The sequence below is a fragment of the Xylocopa sonorina genome, unplaced genomic scaffold, assembly GCF_050948175.1.
Source record: "Xylocopa sonorina isolate GNS202 unplaced genomic scaffold, iyXylSono1_principal scaffold0014, whole genome shotgun sequence".
NCBI classification, from domain to species: domain Eukaryota; kingdom Metazoa; phylum Arthropoda; class Insecta; order Hymenoptera; family Apidae; genus Xylocopa; species Xylocopa sonorina.
Genome location: NW_027490090.1, coordinates 5,855,125 through 5,875,859, shown reverse-complemented (window position 1 = coordinate 5,875,859; position 20,735 = coordinate 5,855,125). Strand labels below are relative to the sequence as shown.

Genomic DNA, 20,735 nt, shown 5'->3' with positions numbered 1-20,735 from the left:
AACTCAAATTTTTATTGACATCGCCTATGGCATGCTTACGAAGTAAATTGCTTCAAATTTATCCTTACTCCACGGGTGAAGAGGATGCATCCATGTTTGCGACATAAAGAACAGCTGTGCGTACCACTAAACAAAATACACGTACTACTTACATCCAATACTAATATTTGTACTGACACTCACACCACATATAGCATATACATTAAAACATAACATTAAAAAAAGGAGTATTATAGAGTTTTCATAGAAAAATTGTATAATAGAATGTAAAAAGGAAGTAATGAATGAGTGTGCAAAAAAAAGTAGTGAATACGCATGCAAGGAGAAAAACAGAACGACAGAAAACCAGTAGAAATTAATAAGCATAAAACTCATGTTGAACCGTGACGGTATTGTAGCGATAGTGTTTCCATACAACAGTACCAAACTACAGCACCAAAATCACTAGGGTAAATCCCTGTAAAGTAAACAACTAATCCTGTAAAGTAGGTTACACTCTAGGTTAAGTGTAATTTAAGGTGGTGTTAATAAAACCGGCAGGAACAAAAGATTCTCACATTTACCGCGAAAAATTTTTGTCGGTATTAGAACGAAGATTTATGAGAACATTTTTTTCAAGGTACTTCTTCCTCTTGTATTTTTCTATATCGAAGTATCTGTTACAGAGCTATCTAGAGCTGAGAGCTATCTAGTACAAAACCTGTTGCGTTTATGATTATTACATCGAAGCATTTGAATTGGGAACTGCCGTAGTCGTTTCAAGACGTTTAACGTAAGTTGATTGCTGTATTACTGCTGCTGGGGACACACATGAAGATATGCCGATTGTTTTAAGGTTAGTGAAAGAGTTTATGAAGAATTGTAGTGTTATACGTTGCACGAAAAGTGATTTAGAAAATGGTAAATCTTTCTGTACATACATATGTACCTACAGTCACTCACACTAATTATAGACACTATACATCGCCTGTATTTATTGCTATATGTAAGTAAGAATAATTTAATTACTAAGTTACTTATCTGATAAAAAAGTAGTAGTTTGAAATTCAGAAAAAATATTTCTAACAATAACATTTAGGGGTAAAATACATTTTAGACAAAAAGTTGTCTCAATAACCCACTAATGCAGACAGAGAAGCTGACAAATGAAAATTGTGTAACTAAACACAAAATACATATTTAACATACATGTATAAAACACTAAAATACTTCAACTAATACAAATTGAAGTAACATACCACTTCGTTTGTATATGTAGACTAAGCGATAACAGGAAGGATTCACAAAAAATTTATATAAACACTTATATTGGGACAACTGGCACTAATAGGATAATATATAGTCTTTTTTTGAAAGGTAAATATTTTGTGGTTAAAGGTAAATATATGATTTTAAAATTTTATTGCAAATTTCCTTAATTTAACCCAATGGTAATGCATTTAAATACCTTGTAGTATCCTGTGAAGTTTGATAGAAATGTCTTAGCAAGAAAGCTAGTAGCATAGCTATATCTAAAATGTCATATAAAGCAACTAATAAATATTTTTGTCTGAAACTTTGAATGTGTAGTACTAGAAGCAGCTCTTTACCAGAAATGTTATAATATGATTGTATTATATGACAAAAGGAAGATTTCCTTGCGGCTGCTTTTTAAGATATGAAGAAAATGAAATCATTTTTCCATAAAGCAAACCATGTGAGATGCAGAGAAAAGATAGTTTTGAGAAGGCTTTACATCTGTACATTGATATAGAATACATTTATGAGTTATTTATGAGCTATGAAAGAAATTACATTTGTGGCGGCACTTGCCACTAGAGGGACAGCACCATTTACACTTTCCTGAAAGTACCCGATGACCCATCGTTTCCAATATATAGAAGTTCTGAACTGTCCCTAATATCCCAGCGTCTAAGGCAGGGCCTGCTAGGTAGCCTTACTGATGAGTCCACTGGCAGGTCCAGGACGAAACGTTCTTCCCCTCTCTTTTCCTTCCTATTTTCTTCCTCTATCTTTACAGCACAGCAAACCGAAGCAGCGCAGCCACTTCACATTCATTTGAATGTAAAGCTGAACTCATCATATAATTTATATAGAACATGTGCAATTATACGTAGTCATATAATGTGAATGGATTAATAATATTACGTCATTTAAGCACCTTAAGAATAATTTTTTTTTTATATTTTGAAGAAATAGAGCTGCAGTCTTCTTTCAGCTTTATTTGCAATTCAATTTTGGAATTTATTTCCATTTTTCTAATTTGACCTATGTGTTTTCTATAGGATTTAAGTTTGGAAATGGATGTACGACTTCCAAACAATCGTAGTACAAATATTTCTACATAATTCTTGTTTCTTGTTTATGATCATTATGTTGATAAAATTTGGATGTATTTTGGATTCTTATGTTATTCGCATTTATTTCTATGCAATTTTTGGCATATTACTATTGGTTATTTTGAGTGTTTTCACTGTAATTTCTGATAATTAACATTAGGATAAATAAAGAAATTACTTCACTTGTGCTTGGAAACAGAACAAAATTTATTTTGAGAAGTACAAAGACACATACTTGGCAGAGATGTATATACAGTTCTTGAATGGAATTATGACTCAGTAGAGGACATGACTACATATAACCCCATGGCATAATAAATTAAACATTTCCAACAATTGTTTTCTAGAAGGCTGAGATACCTAGTTTGTTCTCAAATCTCTCTTTGATAAATACAAATTTCCCAATTTTGATAGGCTAAACGGATACCCATACAATTGCACAACCTCCTTTGTATCTTAAAGTAGATTTTGCATTTGTTAACTATAGATCTTCATTTATTTGCTTCCATACTATTATACTTTTTCTTTATGAACCAAAAATCTCTCTCTTGTTAGCAAAATAATATCTTTCCATCAATATTGAAATTTTTTAACAAACTTTTTGGCAAAGAACGACCCTTTTCTTCTATTTATTTCGTTTATTTATAACTTTCTTTTTGTCATTTGATCTTGCATCATTAAATTCATTAAATCCATTTTTCTTATTACTCTGTGCACTGTTTTAAGCCCTGTTTTTTCCTCATTTTCATGATGTATTTCTGATCTTTGTTTATAATTGTTATCTCTTTCATTACTACCTTTATGATAAATTGCAAATTGTATTTTGTCAAAACAATTCTCTCTTTTTTGTATTAAATTTTGGATGTTAAGACTCTGAAATACAACTTTCTACTAAGGTAAATTTATACTTCAGTAGTTTATAGATAGGACAAAGTTATTTTGCTCTTAAAGTAATCGTTTAGAATGAATAAATCATAGAATGTATAAAAGTGTTAGAATATTAGTGTTACATTAAAATTACATAAAAATGAAAGATAATAATTTTGTTTTTGGTATTGTATCATAAAATGTTACTGTTAGAAATAAAAATAAATTTATTTTGTATTTTCAATCTACAATAAATGGTTTATATTCTTATAAAATAAACAATATAGTAATTAAACTGTTTCTACTTATACATAACATTAAATACAGGGAATGTGTAGTGCTTGAATATATATATTAACCAGATTTATACTTGGTAACCATATTTGCACTTGGTATATTATTTATACTTATTTTATTATTTAAGTTAAGAAATAACTGAAACAAAAAGTTATTTGAAAATAAGAATGCGTTAAAGAAAATAAACTACAAAAGGAATAAAGTAATGTCCTAGTAATTACACTTTTAAAGTGATGGTTACAATTATTAAAACTGTTTATAATTTAGAATAAGATGGAGTCTTTTTCTGTTATAATATATATTGTTACCTATAATTTTCTTAAAACGAAGTATTAAAATTTGTGTATATTACCATGATAAATCGGTTGAGTGATTAGAAAGAATGAAATTATATTTCTAAAGATTTCTAATGGAAATGGTTGATAAAAATAATGAACAGTTTGTCACTTTGAAACTTTTTTTTGTCAGTTTGTCAGTTTGAAACTTTTTGTTTAAAAGTTATAACATAATATGCGTGGCGATGCGCAAGCAGTGGATGCAAAATTCGAGCAAAACAAATGCTTTTCTTAACATACTATGACTTATTACTAAAATTATCATCATCGGAGACTGGAATTATTATAGTACTAGGAAGAATTTGTTTTTGAAAATACTTTTTAATGATCTGTATATTCCGAAATCACTACATTTTACTTTAATGTTACTTAGACTATTCTTCTTTTTCTGTATGTTATTCTTCATTCCCTCTTTCTTTCAATGTTTTAAATATGTCGTATGAGTAGTTGTCATTGACATTTTAACTGTTATATATAGTTTTGACAGTTGTTATTGCCTGACAGTTAATCGCGTCTTTCATGCGACACTTATCTCTTTACACGAGACAAAATTAAAAAGCAAACTTCAGCAATTTCTCGCCATATAAATAATATTAACGAAAATGATGCAATAATCACCATATGGGTTGGTACTTATATTTATTTGCATAAACGTACGAATTATTAATAGCTTTATAAAACCGATGTTGGTGTAGTATAAAAGCTGATGAGCAGTATTTCGGTGTATTGAAATTTACAATGTATTTTCTTTGAAACATTGAACTGAGAAGCGCCAACGCGTTGTATACAACTTTAGAACCCAATTACTTTGACATGTAGACACTTAGAAGCGCCATTGTGCACCATAATTACCGTAACTGTTCAATTCAATTATTATATCATATATAAGATTCTTTAATATGTTATTAGGGCATGCAGATTCCACGAAACAAAAGTAAATTGGCATTTTCCAATTACTTGCAATACTACGTGCCATTATAACTAAAGCACCCTTTGCAGTTTTGGATATCTGGTAACCTCTACAATTTCGGAAGCCAATTATTTCATCGTGTGATACATTATAAAATAAATGAGCCTTGAAACTCATTTCGTCTGCACATAATAAGCAGTGATGCTTTGCAAGTGGCAACGTTTTTATTTTTAATTCAAAAGCGCGAAACAATTTGTTATTAATTATGACCTCCACGTGGAAGTTACTCAACAATTTCATGGGACAGAGGACTACAACAGCAATAAAATTGTATCTCTTCGGACAAGAATTGCCGTGCGTTGCGCAAAATCTTAATATACAATTTACAATATTGTTGCTCTAAAGATGGAACAATAAAAATTGGACGCTTTAGGGATTAAGCATTCATGCTAGTTCTTTTTGGTTTATTGGCTCGGTTCAATATTCGTCTTATTGTTCGCACTCGTATTGTGGAAGTGTTTGGATGTCGGGTCCTCTTTTTCCAAGATCTTCTGGGTGTTCTTAATTGGCTGGACTGTGCGTTTCGATATTGGGCAGTAGCTAAATCTCTCATGAGGGGACTGACGACACTTAAATCTTACTGAAAGATACGATTGTTGCTTTCTACGCCACATTTTCACTGGCCACCTAAAGGATCTCTTCGTTAGGTCAGCCTTCGTCAAGGACTGTCCTTCTGCATTCTGTGGGCTAGTCTTGACGTTGCTAAAGTCATTGGGATTGTGTTGATTGGTCTCTGTGGGTCATCAATCATCCGAGCTTCTGGTGTTTCTCTTTCAAAGCTTCCTTGTCGTTGTGCAGTGCTTCTACCGTGCTTATCTCCTGGAGGTCTTCCTGTAGAAAGAATGGTGCGTCCTGCTTGCTTCCTCTCTTTTCAAGGATTTTTCCTTGATCATATCCAGGTCGTTGCAGACCTCTTCAAGAGTATCATCTCAAGTCGTTCTCATTTGTACTTTGTTTTGAATCTTACTTCTTGTCGCGTTTTGGTATAGAATTAGGGCTAGGAAAGATGTTAGCATTAAGAGGCGAATTCCCTTCAATGTTCAGTTGTCTGAATCTAAGTTAAATACTGTCATGTGGAATGGTGTTTAACTTTCAGTGTTTCTCTATAAGGACCTGGATCTGCAATGTCAGGCAGAGCTCTGATATCAAAGTTAGGTCAAGGTGAATCTCGTTGAAGTGTTCAGTTTTGTCTTCTTCTGTTGTGCTGTCCGATAGTCGCGTCCGTCCTTAACCCTTTTAGCACCGAACAACGATATATCGTAATAAAGTATTTCAATTTACTTTTTACGCTGGAATTTCTGGACATGTTGAGAACTGAAACAAATCAGTACGCACAACAGTTTTTCGAGAATGCTAGATCAGCAAATACATCCGCAACACTGACCTGGAAGAAAACGACAATCGAAGAGTTGAGAGCATTTATAGCCGTTTTACTTGAAATGGGAATAACCCGTAGGCCAACATTTTTTCGTTACTGGTCACGAAATCATCGATACATCCCATGGTTTGGCCAAACGTTTAGCCGGAATAGATTCCAGTTAATTTATAAATTTTTTCATACCGTGGACAATAGCACATTACCAGTATGCGATAATAATGAATACGACCCACCAGCAAAGTTTGAACCTGTCGTTGCTCATGCAAATCAAAAATTCAAATTTCATTATTCGCCACACCAGCACTTGAGCATGGACGAATCATTAGTAAGGACAAAAAGCAGATCAGCATTCACCCAGTATTTGCCAAATAAAAAGTACCACAAATAGGGCATAAAATTTTGGATGCTAGTCGATGCGGTCTCCCACTATTGTCTGTCATTCTTCTGTTATCGGGGAGCCAAGGACCAACGTCACAGGAAAGAAATAAAAGAAAAAGGCCTCGCTCAAGTAGTGATAGATAAATTACTCAGTATGGGTAACTACTTTGTGAAAGGTTACCATATAACTGTTGACAATTTTTTTACCAGCATTCTCTTAGCAAGATCTCTGTTTGAGAAGAATACATATTTATCCGGAACAATACGCAGTAACGGAAAACATTCCATCGTAGCTCAAAACAAAATTGGAAGTGGGCGAATATAAGTACCAAAGAAATCGGGAAATACTTCTATTAACGTACAGAGAAAAGAAGTCACAGAAAAAAAATGTACTACTGTTATCAACGCATGGAATAGCCGCAAATAAAACGACTGTTACTCGAAGACGGAATCAGGAAAGGGAAGTTCAAAAACCAGCACTCATCCACCACTACAACAAATATATGGGAGGCATTGATATCTCAGATATGATGATGTACTCATATTTGGATGAGAGGAGAACAGTGAAATACTGGAAGAAAGTGGTATTTTCCATTTTTGCTCGCATGGTCTTGAATGCATACATATTATACCAAAACAACACAGAAGAAAAGGTTATGACTCGATTCGAATTTATAACCAGTATCATTCAGTCAATCACAACAGAATGGATGGCGGAAAAAATATGAATCTAGAAATTTCATTGGGTCACACATCGAGGGATTCAACAGTCCCAGGTATCCGCAAACTTCCTGAAAGGAGGAAAAAGGTTTGCGTAGTTTGCAGTAGGGTGGAAGGTGGGCCTGTGCGAAGATCGCGCACAATTTGTAATAAGTGCAATAAAAGGTTGCATGGTGTATGCATTAGTCAGCATCAATGCTAATAAATTGCTTGTGTAAGTAAAAATAAGGAAATATTACATATTTTTAGTGGCCAGAAACTAACTATAAATATTTATAATAACCCTTTTTTTTTACTGACGTATTACCAGCTGCACGATCCATTTGTGGAGTAAGATCTGCCTGACGCTTGCCGTGCATCATAGCGTTATCCTTTCGTTTTGTTATCCGACTTCTGCTATTTTATTGCAAATGATTGCAAAATGCAATGTCTATACACCATACTACCTGATATATATAAAGCGATGACCAAACGATGATTTTTTATATGTGCAATTATGTTTTGAAAATGAGAAATTACTTTGTACGATTTTTATGATGTCTTATATTTATGTTATTCTTATGATTTTCAACAAATATCGAAACACCATTGGTATCGATTTATTCTCCATTCATTTCGCAGTATGCTGCTTTTTGAATTTTGTAAATTTCACGCTCTACAAATTCGTCGATTTGGCCCGGTATTCTTCGCCTAGGTACGCTCCATTCGCTCGGTGCTAAAGGGTTAATTTAGATCAAGGCTGTAGTTTTCCTAATTGATATGAACATAAACATGAGTGATATGAATTCAATCTTGGGAATTATATTTGAAAGTTTTCTGTAATCCTTTAAGTAGTAGTACATTTTCTGTTTGAACTGGATGTTTTTTTAGAAATTGAAATTGATTTTAAGATATACAGGATGTGCCATGATATGTGCATCAATTAGATGCAATCATTAAAGTAATGCTTTGCACTCGGCTCCCATTCGGATCTTAACAATATAAACTATTGTTAAAATAGTAATATTTTAGTACTAGCTTCTATTTTCTAATTTTCCGTTACTGGGAGACGTTGGCAATAGAAACTGTGGCTCAACTAGCATGTTTAAATAATAGAAAATTAGAAAATACAAAATTAGAAAATAGAAGCTGTAGCTAAAATTAGACTATAGAAACTACTGCTAAATTATTGCTATTATATATAAAATAGCAATATTTTAATTGTTATAAGATTTGTAGAGACTGAAATAATCCCATTATGCCACATGACTTGAAAAATGTACTTGTTATTAAATTTCGAGCTCTAAAAATGTCCTACCATACATCAAAAGCTGGGACATTTTAAATCCCACTGTGCTCCAAAGAGTTAACTCTGACAAGTGCTCCAAAAAATTAGGTTTATCTCATGTTTTTTTTTTTTAAACAAATTCTTATATTTTTAACTGATGCTTGACTTATATTATTTAACTGATGCTTTATTGAAAAAAGTGGAAAACTAACTCAGATTGCCAAAATTTAATATCGCAATAATACGTCTACGTTCTTGTTGACCTAATTACGTCTCTATTACCTTTACAATCGAAACTCTTCATTTTTATCGAAACTTTTTGCCTTTACTTAGAGAAATACCTCAAAAAATTCCGCGCAAATATGGACTTGCGATGGAAATAACTTAACAAAATTCCAGGAACGACAATTGGTGTTTCACATGTTACATATTGGTGTGCTAAGTATCGCGATTGTCTAAGGTCAGGATTTCTTAAAATTTTTAATATGAGGAGACCATAATATTCACGAACATTTGTTGTGGGACCTCATAAACATTGCTGGCAAATATTTTTTGCAATTGTAGCCGTAAGACTAGGTGAAAATTTTCAATAAAAATCATTTTTAGCTACTCTAATTGGGCTCGCGACCCACGGTTTAAGAAACTCTGATCTAACGATTATAAAATGAACGCTTGATCGGAAAAACAATTGTTTGCAAATAAGGAAAATCGTTTTACCCAAAAATAACCTAGAAATATGGTTATTTTTCTATTTGTCCGTAATTGCTCGATTGCTGTTATTAAATGGTGACTATTAGTATAAAGAAAGGCGTCGATACGATTCTAATTCTGGAACATGTAATGCAGTAATGAAACTGTACTCTGAAGCATGCACCCTCAGCAAGAATAATTAAAGGAATTGTGTCAAGAGCACGTAAAACTAGAACTTCCGGTAGGAAGAAATGCTTCCTCTTCTATGGATTATTGAAGCTGTGTTAGAAGTAATAATAGTCCCCAAATTGATATAAGATGAACTGCATTAGCAGCAAGAGTTCACTGAAAAATACAGAATCTTGCAATCACATTTTCATTGCTACCGTGCAAATCATTGCATAGTTTATGGAAATAAAGAAGTAAAGAAGAAGAAAGTGATGAAAGAAGAAGAAGAAGAAAGTCAAGTCTGAAGTAAAGAAGTAAAGTAAAGAAGAAGAATAAAGTGAAGTGTAAAGTAAAGAGGAAAAGAAAAAAGACAACAGGAATACGATATTATATTTGGACAAAGGAGAAGGTTATTAATGATCTGTTGTTTTTTAAAAAGTTTTTGTTCTCCAACGAAGAGCTACTGAATAATCCACATACACAATACAGAATAATTCTCATTGGATGAGAATAGTGGATGAATAAAGTAGTTTGAAGTCTTAATACTTACTATTTGGAATTCTTAACGATCAAATTATTGATCCGTATTTCTTCGAGTTATATTCAAGGTCTTTGTGCAGAATAAGGTGCCATATTTTGAAAAACGTTAATTTAAGCCATTTTTAGAATGAATGGTTAGAACTTAATGGTGGTTTGAGGCGTACGGAAGGAGGAACAATGCTCGACTTCTCGCTCTCAATTTTAATATATAACTCAACAATAGCAATAGTGATAATAGGATAAAATATTTCTTATCGCAGGAGTGGTGCTGTGGCTACAACTCTTTCGCGTCACTATGCGACTGTATTGGAAGCTCTAAACGAAAACAGAGCTCTCGACGAACTCCAAACTCTGAACGAATTCACGATTCTAAACGAATGAACGAACTGCTCTGAATGAACTGAGTGTTCTAAACGAACTGCCGCGAGAGTGAAAATGTCACCCCTTAAAAACGCGTATAGCAAAGAATGGAAAAACCAAGAACGAGAAGGATGGATGCGCGGACGAGAAAAGTGACTGCTTCCACGAAAATGCAAGGAACGGAAATTGGTCATAAATAAACGAAAGTCAAGGGTCTGCTGTACACGACTGGGCAATGCTCAGTCGCGATGAATTCTTGAGGAAAACAATTGCTTGCACAGTGACCAGATCTGCGCTGAGTCTTGGGAACGCATTGTGATTTAAACCGAAAATTTACAACTCTACGGAATTTACGAATCGTAGCCGCCACAGTTTTATCCTATTGTAAATATACTCATTATTTTATTAACACATTCACTCTACCATCAATCGTATGGTCTTTAGTTATCCTCTGGTAAGCCAAGAGAATAGTTCTCGACGTTAGTAAAAAGTGTATGGAGTGTTTTTTGCATGGTGAAATATGGAAGACGAGAAGGTGCATTTTCGTCAGGTTATGCTTCACTGCTTTAAAATAAGCAATACGTCTAAAGACACTGGAAAGGAGTTTTGTGCCGTTTATGGTGAGCGTTCTATAACTGTTCAAACAGTCCGGAATTGGTTTAGGAAGTTTAGAGCCGAAAATTTTAGTCTAGTCTGACGTTTTATTCCACGAATTTTAGTGGACGTCCATCCACCACCGATACTGATCTCATCAAGGCCTACGTCGATGAAAACCCAAGATCTAGTGTTCGTGAGGTAGCAGATGCTATAAATATTCGGCGAACAACAATTTATGAACATTTAAGATAGCTTCGGTACGTTAATCGCTACGAAGTCTGGGTACCACATCAACGAACAGAGAGCAATCTTCTGAATCCGATCTCGACATGCGATTTGCTAATCCAACGCAATGAAAGAGAACCATTTTTGAAAAAGTTAATTACTGGTGATGAAAGTTGGATTCTCTACGACAACACTGCGCGCAAACGATCTTGGTCGACTCGAGATAAGTGTCCTCCAATCATAGCAAGACCTGGACTTCACCCGAAGAAAGTCCTGTTTTCAATTTGGTGGGACTGGAAGGGTATTTTCTATTACGAGTTACTTCCGGAAGGACAGACAATTAACAGTGAAAAATATAGCACACAATTAGAAAAACTTAAGGATGCCATTAGAACGAAACGGCCTGAACTGGTGAACAGACGTGGCGTTGTGTTCCATCACGACAACACAAGGCCGCACGTTCCTTTCGCGGTGCGAACTAAACTTCTAGAGTTTGATTGGGATGTGTTACCACATCCCCCATACTCCCCAGCCATTGCACCACCAGACTACTATCTATTCCTTTTCCTAAAGAATTTTCTTTGTAACTAAAAATTTAAATAAACGAAGTGAAAAATAACCTCGAAGAATATTTTAATAGTAAACCAAAAGAATTTTGGAAAAATGGTATTATGATGCTCCCAGAGAGATGGTAAAAGGTGGTACAACAGAAGGGATCATATATCACATAAGAAAGGTACATAGAAGGAAATATATTTTATACTTACCGCCCATCAAACAAACGGAAAGAACTTTCAGGACAACCTAATATAAACAATATTTTCAGTTCGATTGATTGGACGTGGACCAATGATACCCTCTAAAGTACATGAAAGAGAGAATTGTGTAAATCAGAATTGCTATAATTTTATTATGAATGAAAAGGAGAAAAGAAATTGTAATGCAATACAGTTTTGAAAATTCGCGTCATTATTTCGTGGGCAGCTTGTAATTCGACTGGCTTCGTTTGGCTTCGACCAACTTCGTCCGACTTCGATTGAAGGAGGACAGAGCTACGAAGTGCTGGAGGTGAAAGAGAGAAAGAAGAGGAGCGCACGCGTAGTAGCCTGTCTATCGACTGTAAGAACTGTTGAAGGTGAGAACAGAAAAGAAGGGGAATACATGCATAGTCACCTTTCTATCGAGTAAAAGGACTGCTGGAGGTGAGAGAGCAGGACAGAGATAAGGACTACTCGAGATGGGAGTAAGAAAGAAGAAAAGCGCATTCGTAGTTACCTTCCTATCAAGTAGAAGCATTGCTGAGGGTGTGAGAGGGGAAGAAGCAACACGCATGCGTAGTAATCTTCCTATCGAGTTCGAAATGCGACATAACCTTTTGTTTAAAGTATCATGAACAAATATATTAATAAAAGCAGTTGATGCACAGGTCAATATATATAAGAACAGAAACAATTGCGCTTGCGTTCAACCGTTCGTTTTACAATAATCTAGAACGATACTTCGGAACTGAAAATGAATGGTTTGAAATTACACGATTGATGAACAAATCGATCGTAATCTGTTTTAAAGCTTTTTCCGTTCTTGCGATTTTTTATCATTTCAAGTACGTATATTAAACTTGCTAATACAAAAATGGAAATATTGCATTTAAGAAATATGAGTATAACCTTAAAATATTGAACGTAAAGATTTTTCTCTTACAGAGGCATTCTCATGAAGAATTATAATAATATCATGGGATACTCTGTATATCAAAGTTTAATACTAAATCATTATTATCATGCGATGATATATTTAATATGAGCTGCGCATGCTAGCGATTAAGGTTATATCTACCATTGGTAACTGTTTACTTTAACAACTTCTCATAATTTCTGCTATTTTAACTACTTTTTGTTTGAAGAACTTTACTTTATTATTACAATATAAGGAGAAATTAGTCGGAGGAACCCAATTGAAGGACTCTAGTTTGGATAGTTCCTGAGGAATAGAATACAACAGTTATCGGGAGGCTTCAGAAGTATATTTAGATACAAGTAATAACTACAGAATATCTGAGCTATGGCGAAAACTAGCTAGTATATGGTTGAGGGTGACTGAGTCAAGGTACAAAGATCAGCGAACAAGTAAGGGACAGAGGACAGGATTAGTAAGCGGATACAAGATAGAAGGATTGGAATTTAGGAACTATGATTAACCCTTTGCACTCCGAATACTAGCTACTCAGCGCCATTTTGTCTATTTTTTAGAATTTTCTAAAGTACGATAACGTTTGAAGTAAACCCCAATATGCACTGCAGGCTGATACTGTGCACGTTTGATATTATTAATTGAGCTCTTTGTGCTAATGGTGCCTTTTCTGCTTGATGAAACGGCTTCGGTGGGTTGTTAGTTGTAACTGTTTGTTGTAACTGGTCGCGAAGCGTTGCCTTGAAAACTGGTTTTCACTGGTTGTCTCGGTATAGGTACTCGGTCGGAAAGGCGTTGTCATTCCCTTCTTCTCGAAGATAGCGTTCTATGTCTATCGCCTCTTTTTCGGCTTCCAACAATGTAGTTGGCTTAGTTGACAGTATTATTCTGCCAATTACGGATGTAGATTCTTGGAACTTTGCGGTTCAATGTTTCAAGCATTATACGTCTTGTTAATGGTTGCGGATATCGTTACCGATCGCATATGTCAGTTGTATATGCGTCTGAATCTGATGTTAAATGACTGCAGACTCTCGTCCCTACCTTGTTTTGAATCGCGCAGCTGATCCTGGTATTCATCCGAGGTGACGTAAGTGGCGACGTTTGTCCGTAGAGCGTCATATACAATCATCGTAAATAGAAATTGGAATGTTGCGTATACCTTGTGCTGCTTTTCCTATTATCTTCTCTACTTTGATTGCTTTCAGTAAGGGATCTTTTTCGTTGCATCTGTTTCTTATGCCACGAACCTATTCGATAAAGTCTTCAACTCCACCATCATCTTCTCCGTTAAGAGTTGGAATGTATCGCACTGCGTCTTTTGCTCTTAGCATAGTGACTGATGCTGGTAATTCGTCCTCTTCGTCCTCTGACGTGGGTGGCGGTAGTTCGAATACTGGAGTAGGCTGTTGTCTTGCAGCTGTCGGTTGGTCGAGCGGCTGCTTTTGGACTGCTGTCCTTATGCTTTGTCGACTTGACATGTCGTCTGTGATTATTGAGTAATATTCCGTACCAATGGTTGATACAGCTGTCCGTAGACTGGCTATATTCTGCGATTTTGGTCGTTCTTTTCTCGTTTCCTCCCTTAACCTGTTCTAATTGCCTTTCATATCGGCCATTTATAAGTTGTGTTTTTTGTTTTGCTTTTGCATCGCATCGACTATAGCGCGTACGTTAAGGTCAATCCATGTGGAAGCGACATTGGCGATTTTAACACATTGCGGACAGGACACTCCGATGTGCAAGTGTTCGCCTGGACGGGTAGGGGAGTATTTCGTGCGACACTAGTATACGAATGAAATTGCGTTTGCAACAATTATATAGTTCATTCCATATAAACAAATGGTTGCTAAATGATTTACATGTCTGTTAGACTTTTTTTGATAATTTCAATTTTATTTTTTAAAATCTTCTAGAGTATGATATTTCTGAAAACAGTTGCCTATACACATAAATGGTTTTTTCGGACATGTGTCACAGTAGAAACGTGTTTGTTTCCTTCCTCCTTTTATTTTCGATTTGAGCACACAATGCAGTCCCTGCTTTTTCCATTATCGTCATGACGAATGATGTATAAGCCATTATTTAGACTTTTTGACTCATTAATGGTAGACGGATCCGTATTCCTTTGAGATCCATCACAAACATCGCTAAAGAGTTGATCGACGAAGTGTCGTACAATCTTCAGATGTGAAATTGGCTCTCGATTGTTTTTTGTATGTATAGATTTGTACATTATACATGCATTTACAGCACACATTTCGAGACCCCAAAAAACAATTTTTAGGGCTCCCGGGTCCCCCCGCATCTCACCAATCGGGGAATGTGGCGGGAGTGAGGCCCGGGTGCTGGAGAGTCATGGCGAGGGCATCCGCTGTAGCGGAGTTGGAATGTGCTCCAACTCCGTGATGCGCGCTCTTAGCGCGTTATTCTCCGCCTCTAAGGCGAAGATACGCGCGTAAAGGCCTTACATTTCGGTCTTTTCCTCTCCCATAAACGGGGAGGATTCTCGCCGCTGCTGCACCTCTTGAAGGAGGGCGAGCCATCTACCGTCGAATGAAGCTGCCTTTGACATTAGTGGACTTCGCCGCGATCCACTCAATGTCATTGGCGACTATATAGGCCCTTAGGCCAAGAGCTGTCATATCCTCCTCCTTAAACCTCCGGACATAATTGGCCACCTCGAGGATGGGGTTGGCCGACTTACCCGGAGCGGGGCCAGGCTCCACCGGGTCGAGACTGAAGAACTCAGACTCTTGCTTGAGTCTGAGCCTCACCTCTTCGACCCGGAGGAGATGCTCCTTTGCTTGACATAGGACTATGTAGTTCCCCGTAATAGGGGGGCGACCCCTCCTCACTCAATGCTCCCCCAATTGCTTGAGGAGTATAGCAGAGTGTGTCAGCAGGGTGGGGGGGGGGGGGGGGGGGGGGGGAGATAGGTCTCCGCGGAGTCACTATCTTTTCCCTACTGTCCCGACAATACTGATCTAACGGTCATCTAACGGATACTGACGAGGCCCGAGATGGGCTGAGCTTGTCAGTGTCCTCCTCTCCAGCGTCCAAAGGCGCTATTTTCCTCTGCCCGAGACGAGGGGCGTATGCTACTAACAATAGCAAGACGCTCCACTCCGGAACAGAGCCTCTAATCGCTTGCGTCTCTCGGAGACAAGCCGGAGCTGCGGTATAGAAACGCCTCTCTCCGCACTACTTCCGAAAGCGCCCGCGGGGCTCCGTCCTCATCATTCCCCTTCTCTTTCTTCCCCCTCCCCTAGATTATATTAAAGGTTCCATGATTCGTTCCACGATTGGGGTCGGAAAAAATGTCGCACCCGGTACAGTCGCCATACCGGGGGAAGGCTTAATACCCCGGGGGGAACAGTATCCCCGGAGTGGTCGTTAGAGACCAGTGCACCCACGGGCCCCGCCCAACCGCGAGGACTAGGCGTGCCCCATCGCCGCGTGCCGTAGCTTGAAGCTAGGGACTTTTTATGGAGGTTTATCCCCTCGTGGGCTGGCCAATGAAGGCAAGCCCCTCGCTCCGGCGAAATATGACCACCGGTTTACAGTATTACGATGGGGGCAACACCACCCCTGTCGAACTATGGGATCCCGGACCAGAACTGGCCGTGGCCCCTGGGAGGGGGACCGCTTCAACCGATTTCACTCCTTCAACTTTGGGCTTTACCGGCAAGGGAGGCCCTGCCAGGATCCGAAGATCCCACCGGCATTACCTCAGAGCATCACCGAGGCTACTGAGTATCTTCGATCCCCGAAAAGCCAGAGCCCCGTTAGCCACTGGAAAATTCCAATGTTACCAGAGGGGGACCACCCACCACGAGGAGGTGGGGATGGCACATGTTGTCGCAAACTGCAACAACTTTAGAACCCGCTCCGCGGAATCTAACCGTTTTTTTCCGGCACCTCTTTGGCCGGTTTTTTCGTCTGGGGGGTGGGGGGGGGGGAGTTTTCTTTCCTCCCTTCTCCCCTTTCTTCTTGTTCTCTTTCCCCACCTCGATCGGTGGGAAATCATGATTTTCAGCTGCAGATTCGTATGTAGTTTCTGCAGCTGATACGCTGTTTTTCGTCGCGAAGCGAGCTTCCGCTCGCGACCAGAACTCATCGAGGCGATCTCTCACAAGATCGCCTATATTTGTTCATCAGGACGCCGAAATCGGCGTCCTTTTTTGGCGTATCCGTGGATTCGTCTTCTAGTCGGCGATATCTTCCGAAATTTCCGCCGTTTCCCCTTGAAGTACTCGGCGAGGATGGTCCATTCCTCGCTTTTACCTCGAGCGCGGCCTCAACCGCGCGTTTTCCTGCTCCATTTCCTGGAGCCTGCTTCTTACGACGGATACTTCCATCTCTTCTTGTGTCTGCGATCGTTTGGCCCTTTGAATTGCCTCGATCGTCGCCGCATGGAGGATACGCGCCGCGATTCTCATTTGGCGCTTGATAGTGTCGTTGAGCTGCGACGATTTCGCGGCCGCCGTTTCCACTTGATTAGCGGCCTTCAATGCTCCGGCCGCTAAATCTGGCGTCGGCATACGCCGCGCCTCCTCATCTTCTTTCCTCTTGCGGTGGGATCGGGTTTGTAGATTTTCCCGCCGGTGGAGGAATACATTCCCCATAAATTAGCTCCCTTTCGAGGGCGAGCTCGGTTTCTTTTTCGAGCTCTTCCCTCACAGCTCTCTTCGCTTCGGCCAAGCCGACGTACTCGCCCGTTGTGGGTGGCCTTCCTTTCCTCGATGACGATCTCGTCGATATTTCAGACGAGATCGTCAATATGGATGTTGTAGAGTCTTCTGACTCGTTATCGGAGTCCTCTATAATCCTCCTCTTCATTTTGGACCTCCTCGGGAGCGACGTCCTCTCGTATTTCGCGTCCGCGAAGTCGTCAGCATCCGACATCGACGGCTCGCGAATTCTGCCTGTAACAAGGCCACTGGGGCCTGCCCCCCCCCCCTTTCCCCACTCGCCGCGGTCGCGTAATCGCGCGAGGCCATGCTTGGCACGCCAAGCAAAGCGTCGCGCGTTTTAATTTTTTGCGATTCAGCCGCGCACTCGATTATTTTCTCCCGGGAGAAAATATTCACTTCGCGCACTCTCACTCTTTACCGTGTGGACAACCGCACTGTCCACAGTTTTTCGCACTATTTCGATACTGTTTATTCGCTCGCACGTTAAAAACAGTTCGATTTAACGTTCTTTACTTCGCACGGTCGGTCGTGTATCGCTGTCTCTGTCCGTCACGTACCGGACCGGCTCACTCTCTCTCTCTCTCTCTCTCTCGCACGGTTTGCACTCTCTCTCTCTCACTCTTTAGTGGTTCGAAATGTTCTCACCGTGCAGCAGTCCCTCCGCTCGTCAACAGATGGCGCCACCGTCGACCACGTTGTGGCGGTTCGTTGAATGTGGGAGAGCTTGTACAACAAGGAAACCACGTGTATTTCACGAGAACTACTTTTTATTTGTCTTATGTTGCGTCTGCACACCCCTGAGGTCCCAAAAGGAATAGGCCGCTGCTTTTCATATTTTTTCTTACATAGTTCTTAGACTAAGTGCTACCAACTATCTTATTCTAGAGTTATTAGCTAAGGAATAGAGTTTTTCTTATTCTAATTCTATACTATCTTAAAAACTACCCTTAAGCTATTCTACTCTAGTTTACTTATTCTAACTTTGTCTAGATGTCAGCCTATGTGACTTCCGTCTGCTGGTTGCCACATCAGTCCCCTCCGAGTGAGCTTGTTTACAAGCTCGCGAATCTAACTGTCTTCTTATTAATGTATGTTTTCGGCGTTCCTTGAGTTTCTTGTAAGGCGGTTATCCTCTCTTTGATTGGTGAAATACCTGTCTCTGTAACTAGATAACCTAAATATTGTACTTTTTGTTTCGCAAAAACGCATTTTTCTGTATTGATTTCTATTCCGTTTTCTGATAGTTTCTTTAGGACGGTGCGCAAGTGCTTCTGGTGTGACTCCATATCGGGGGATGCTATAATGATGTCGTCTACGTAGCAGTAGCAAAAGTCTAGTCCCCTCGATATGGAATCCATGAGCCTCTGGAATGTTTGGGCTGCGTAAGGCAGACCGAATGGCATAACCAGAAACTCGAATAACCCAAATGGGGTTATTACAGCTGTTTTAGGGATGTCGGGCTCCGCCATAGGGATTTGATGATAAGCTCTGTGCAGATCTAAAACTGAGAATACCCGACATCCATCAAATTGATGTGCCACATCATGAATGTGTGGCACTGGATACTTATCCGGTTTGGTCACACCATTCAGCCTGCGATAATCTCCATATGGTCTCCAACCACCCTTTTTCTTGGGTACCATGTGGAGAGGACTGGCCCATTGGCTCTTTGATGGGCGACAAATGTTTTCTCTTATCATCTGTTCAAATTCTGCCCGAGCCAACTTTAGCTTTTCTGGAGGTAGGCGGCGTGCCCTCTCTGCTATTGAAGGGTCTGTGGTCTGGATTTGATGTTCGATCGAATATTGGATGTTCTATCTGGCGGTTGCATTTGTCACGTCTTTGAACTCTCTTAGTAAGTCCTTGAATTCACTGTTTATGTCTACTGTCGTGACTGTCGGCATGTCTATGTCTTTACTTACTGTCGTGCTTTTATATATTAACGTATTTCCGTCCAATAGTCTTTTATGTCTTAAATCTACGATTAAATTGAAAAAGTGGAGAAAATCTGCACCTATTATCGGTCTAGATACGTCCGCTATGATAAACCGCCAGGAGAATTCGCGACGTAAGCCTAGATTAAGCCCGATTAATTTTGTGCCGTAAGTATTAATTTGTTGCCCGTTCGCGGTATATAATTTCGGTGCGCCGACCTCCAGGTTTTTACCTTCCAGAGACCGTGGCACCACGGAAACATCTGCGCCCGTATTTATTAAGTATTCTATGCCTGTTCGCATGTCCATGATATTGAGGCGATGCTTCCGGGGCGCGTCCTCGATTGCCTCTGCTCGTGACGCGGCTCTTAGTTTTCCGGAGTCCTTTTGTCCGGCGCGGTCCATGTGCAGGGCGGTCGGCATCTGTTGCTATTCCCTTTGAATCTGTTGTGGTAATAACAGAAACCATTCTTTCTCTCCTGTGACTTGGAGTTGCTTCGTTGCCTGTACCATCGCCGTGCGTGCTCGTATCGCTGTGGGCTGCGGTGTCGTCTCGCTAATTGAGTCTCGATCCGCGCCAAACGTTTTGTAATGGCGGCGAGGTCGCCATTTTGCGCGCTGGGGGTAGCTTCCTTTCGGGGTTGCGTGGCGTCGGAAATGGCTGCCATTTGTGGTGGCTCCGACCATTCTCTCGATTTATTTGCGATTTTCGCTATCTTTTCCATCGGAGTCTCTTCTAACAAAGCTAGAATTTCTTGGGTCCTTGTGGGTAATCGCTGGATCCACATGGTCCGCGTTGCACTCTCTGTTACGCTTTTCCCGGCTAGCTGTTTCATTTCCCGTAACAGCTCCGATGGCTTCCTATTTCCTAGCTCTATGCCAGAGATTAGTTTCCGTAGATTAGCTTCTTCTGACTTGGCCATCCGCTCTATCAGAGCCTGCTTGATGTCCTCGTACGTTGATTTTTCCGGGGGTGCTTCTATCACGTCTAATATAATTTTCATTGTAGCTTGATCTAGGTTTCTCACTACCACTGAACTCTTTACGGCGTCCGCTTTTATATTGTATGCGGCAAATTCCCGCTCTAACATGGTAAACCATAGTCGCGGTTCTTCTTTCCAAAATGTGGGTAGCTTTACGTTTCTAAATTCACTAGCCTGAATCTCTTGCGTTGTTTCTGCTACTTTCTTGGCCATATTTCTTCTTTTTCTTTACAACACGGGTTTCGGCACCAAAAATGTGGCGGTTCGTTGAATGTGGGAGAGCTTGTACAACAAGGAAACC

The 20,735-nt window shown here is 39.2% G+C and overlaps 1 protein-coding gene and 1 pseudogene across 1 annotated transcript; both read right to left on the bottom strand.

The window, feature by feature from the left end:
* Positions 1–13,386: 13,386 nt before the first annotated feature.
* On the bottom strand, positions 13,387–14,522 carry LOC143431801 (uncharacterized; annotated as a pseudogene).
* Positions 14,523–19,819: 5,297 nt separating this feature from the next.
* LOC143431800 (uncharacterized) lies at positions 19,820–20,647 on the bottom strand. The gene has a single exon (XM_076908739.1). The coding sequence runs from the start codon at positions 20,645–20,647 to the stop codon at positions 19,820–19,822; it is 828 nt and encodes a 275-aa protein (XP_076764854.1).
* Between the last annotated feature and the right edge of the window lie 88 nt (positions 20,648–20,735).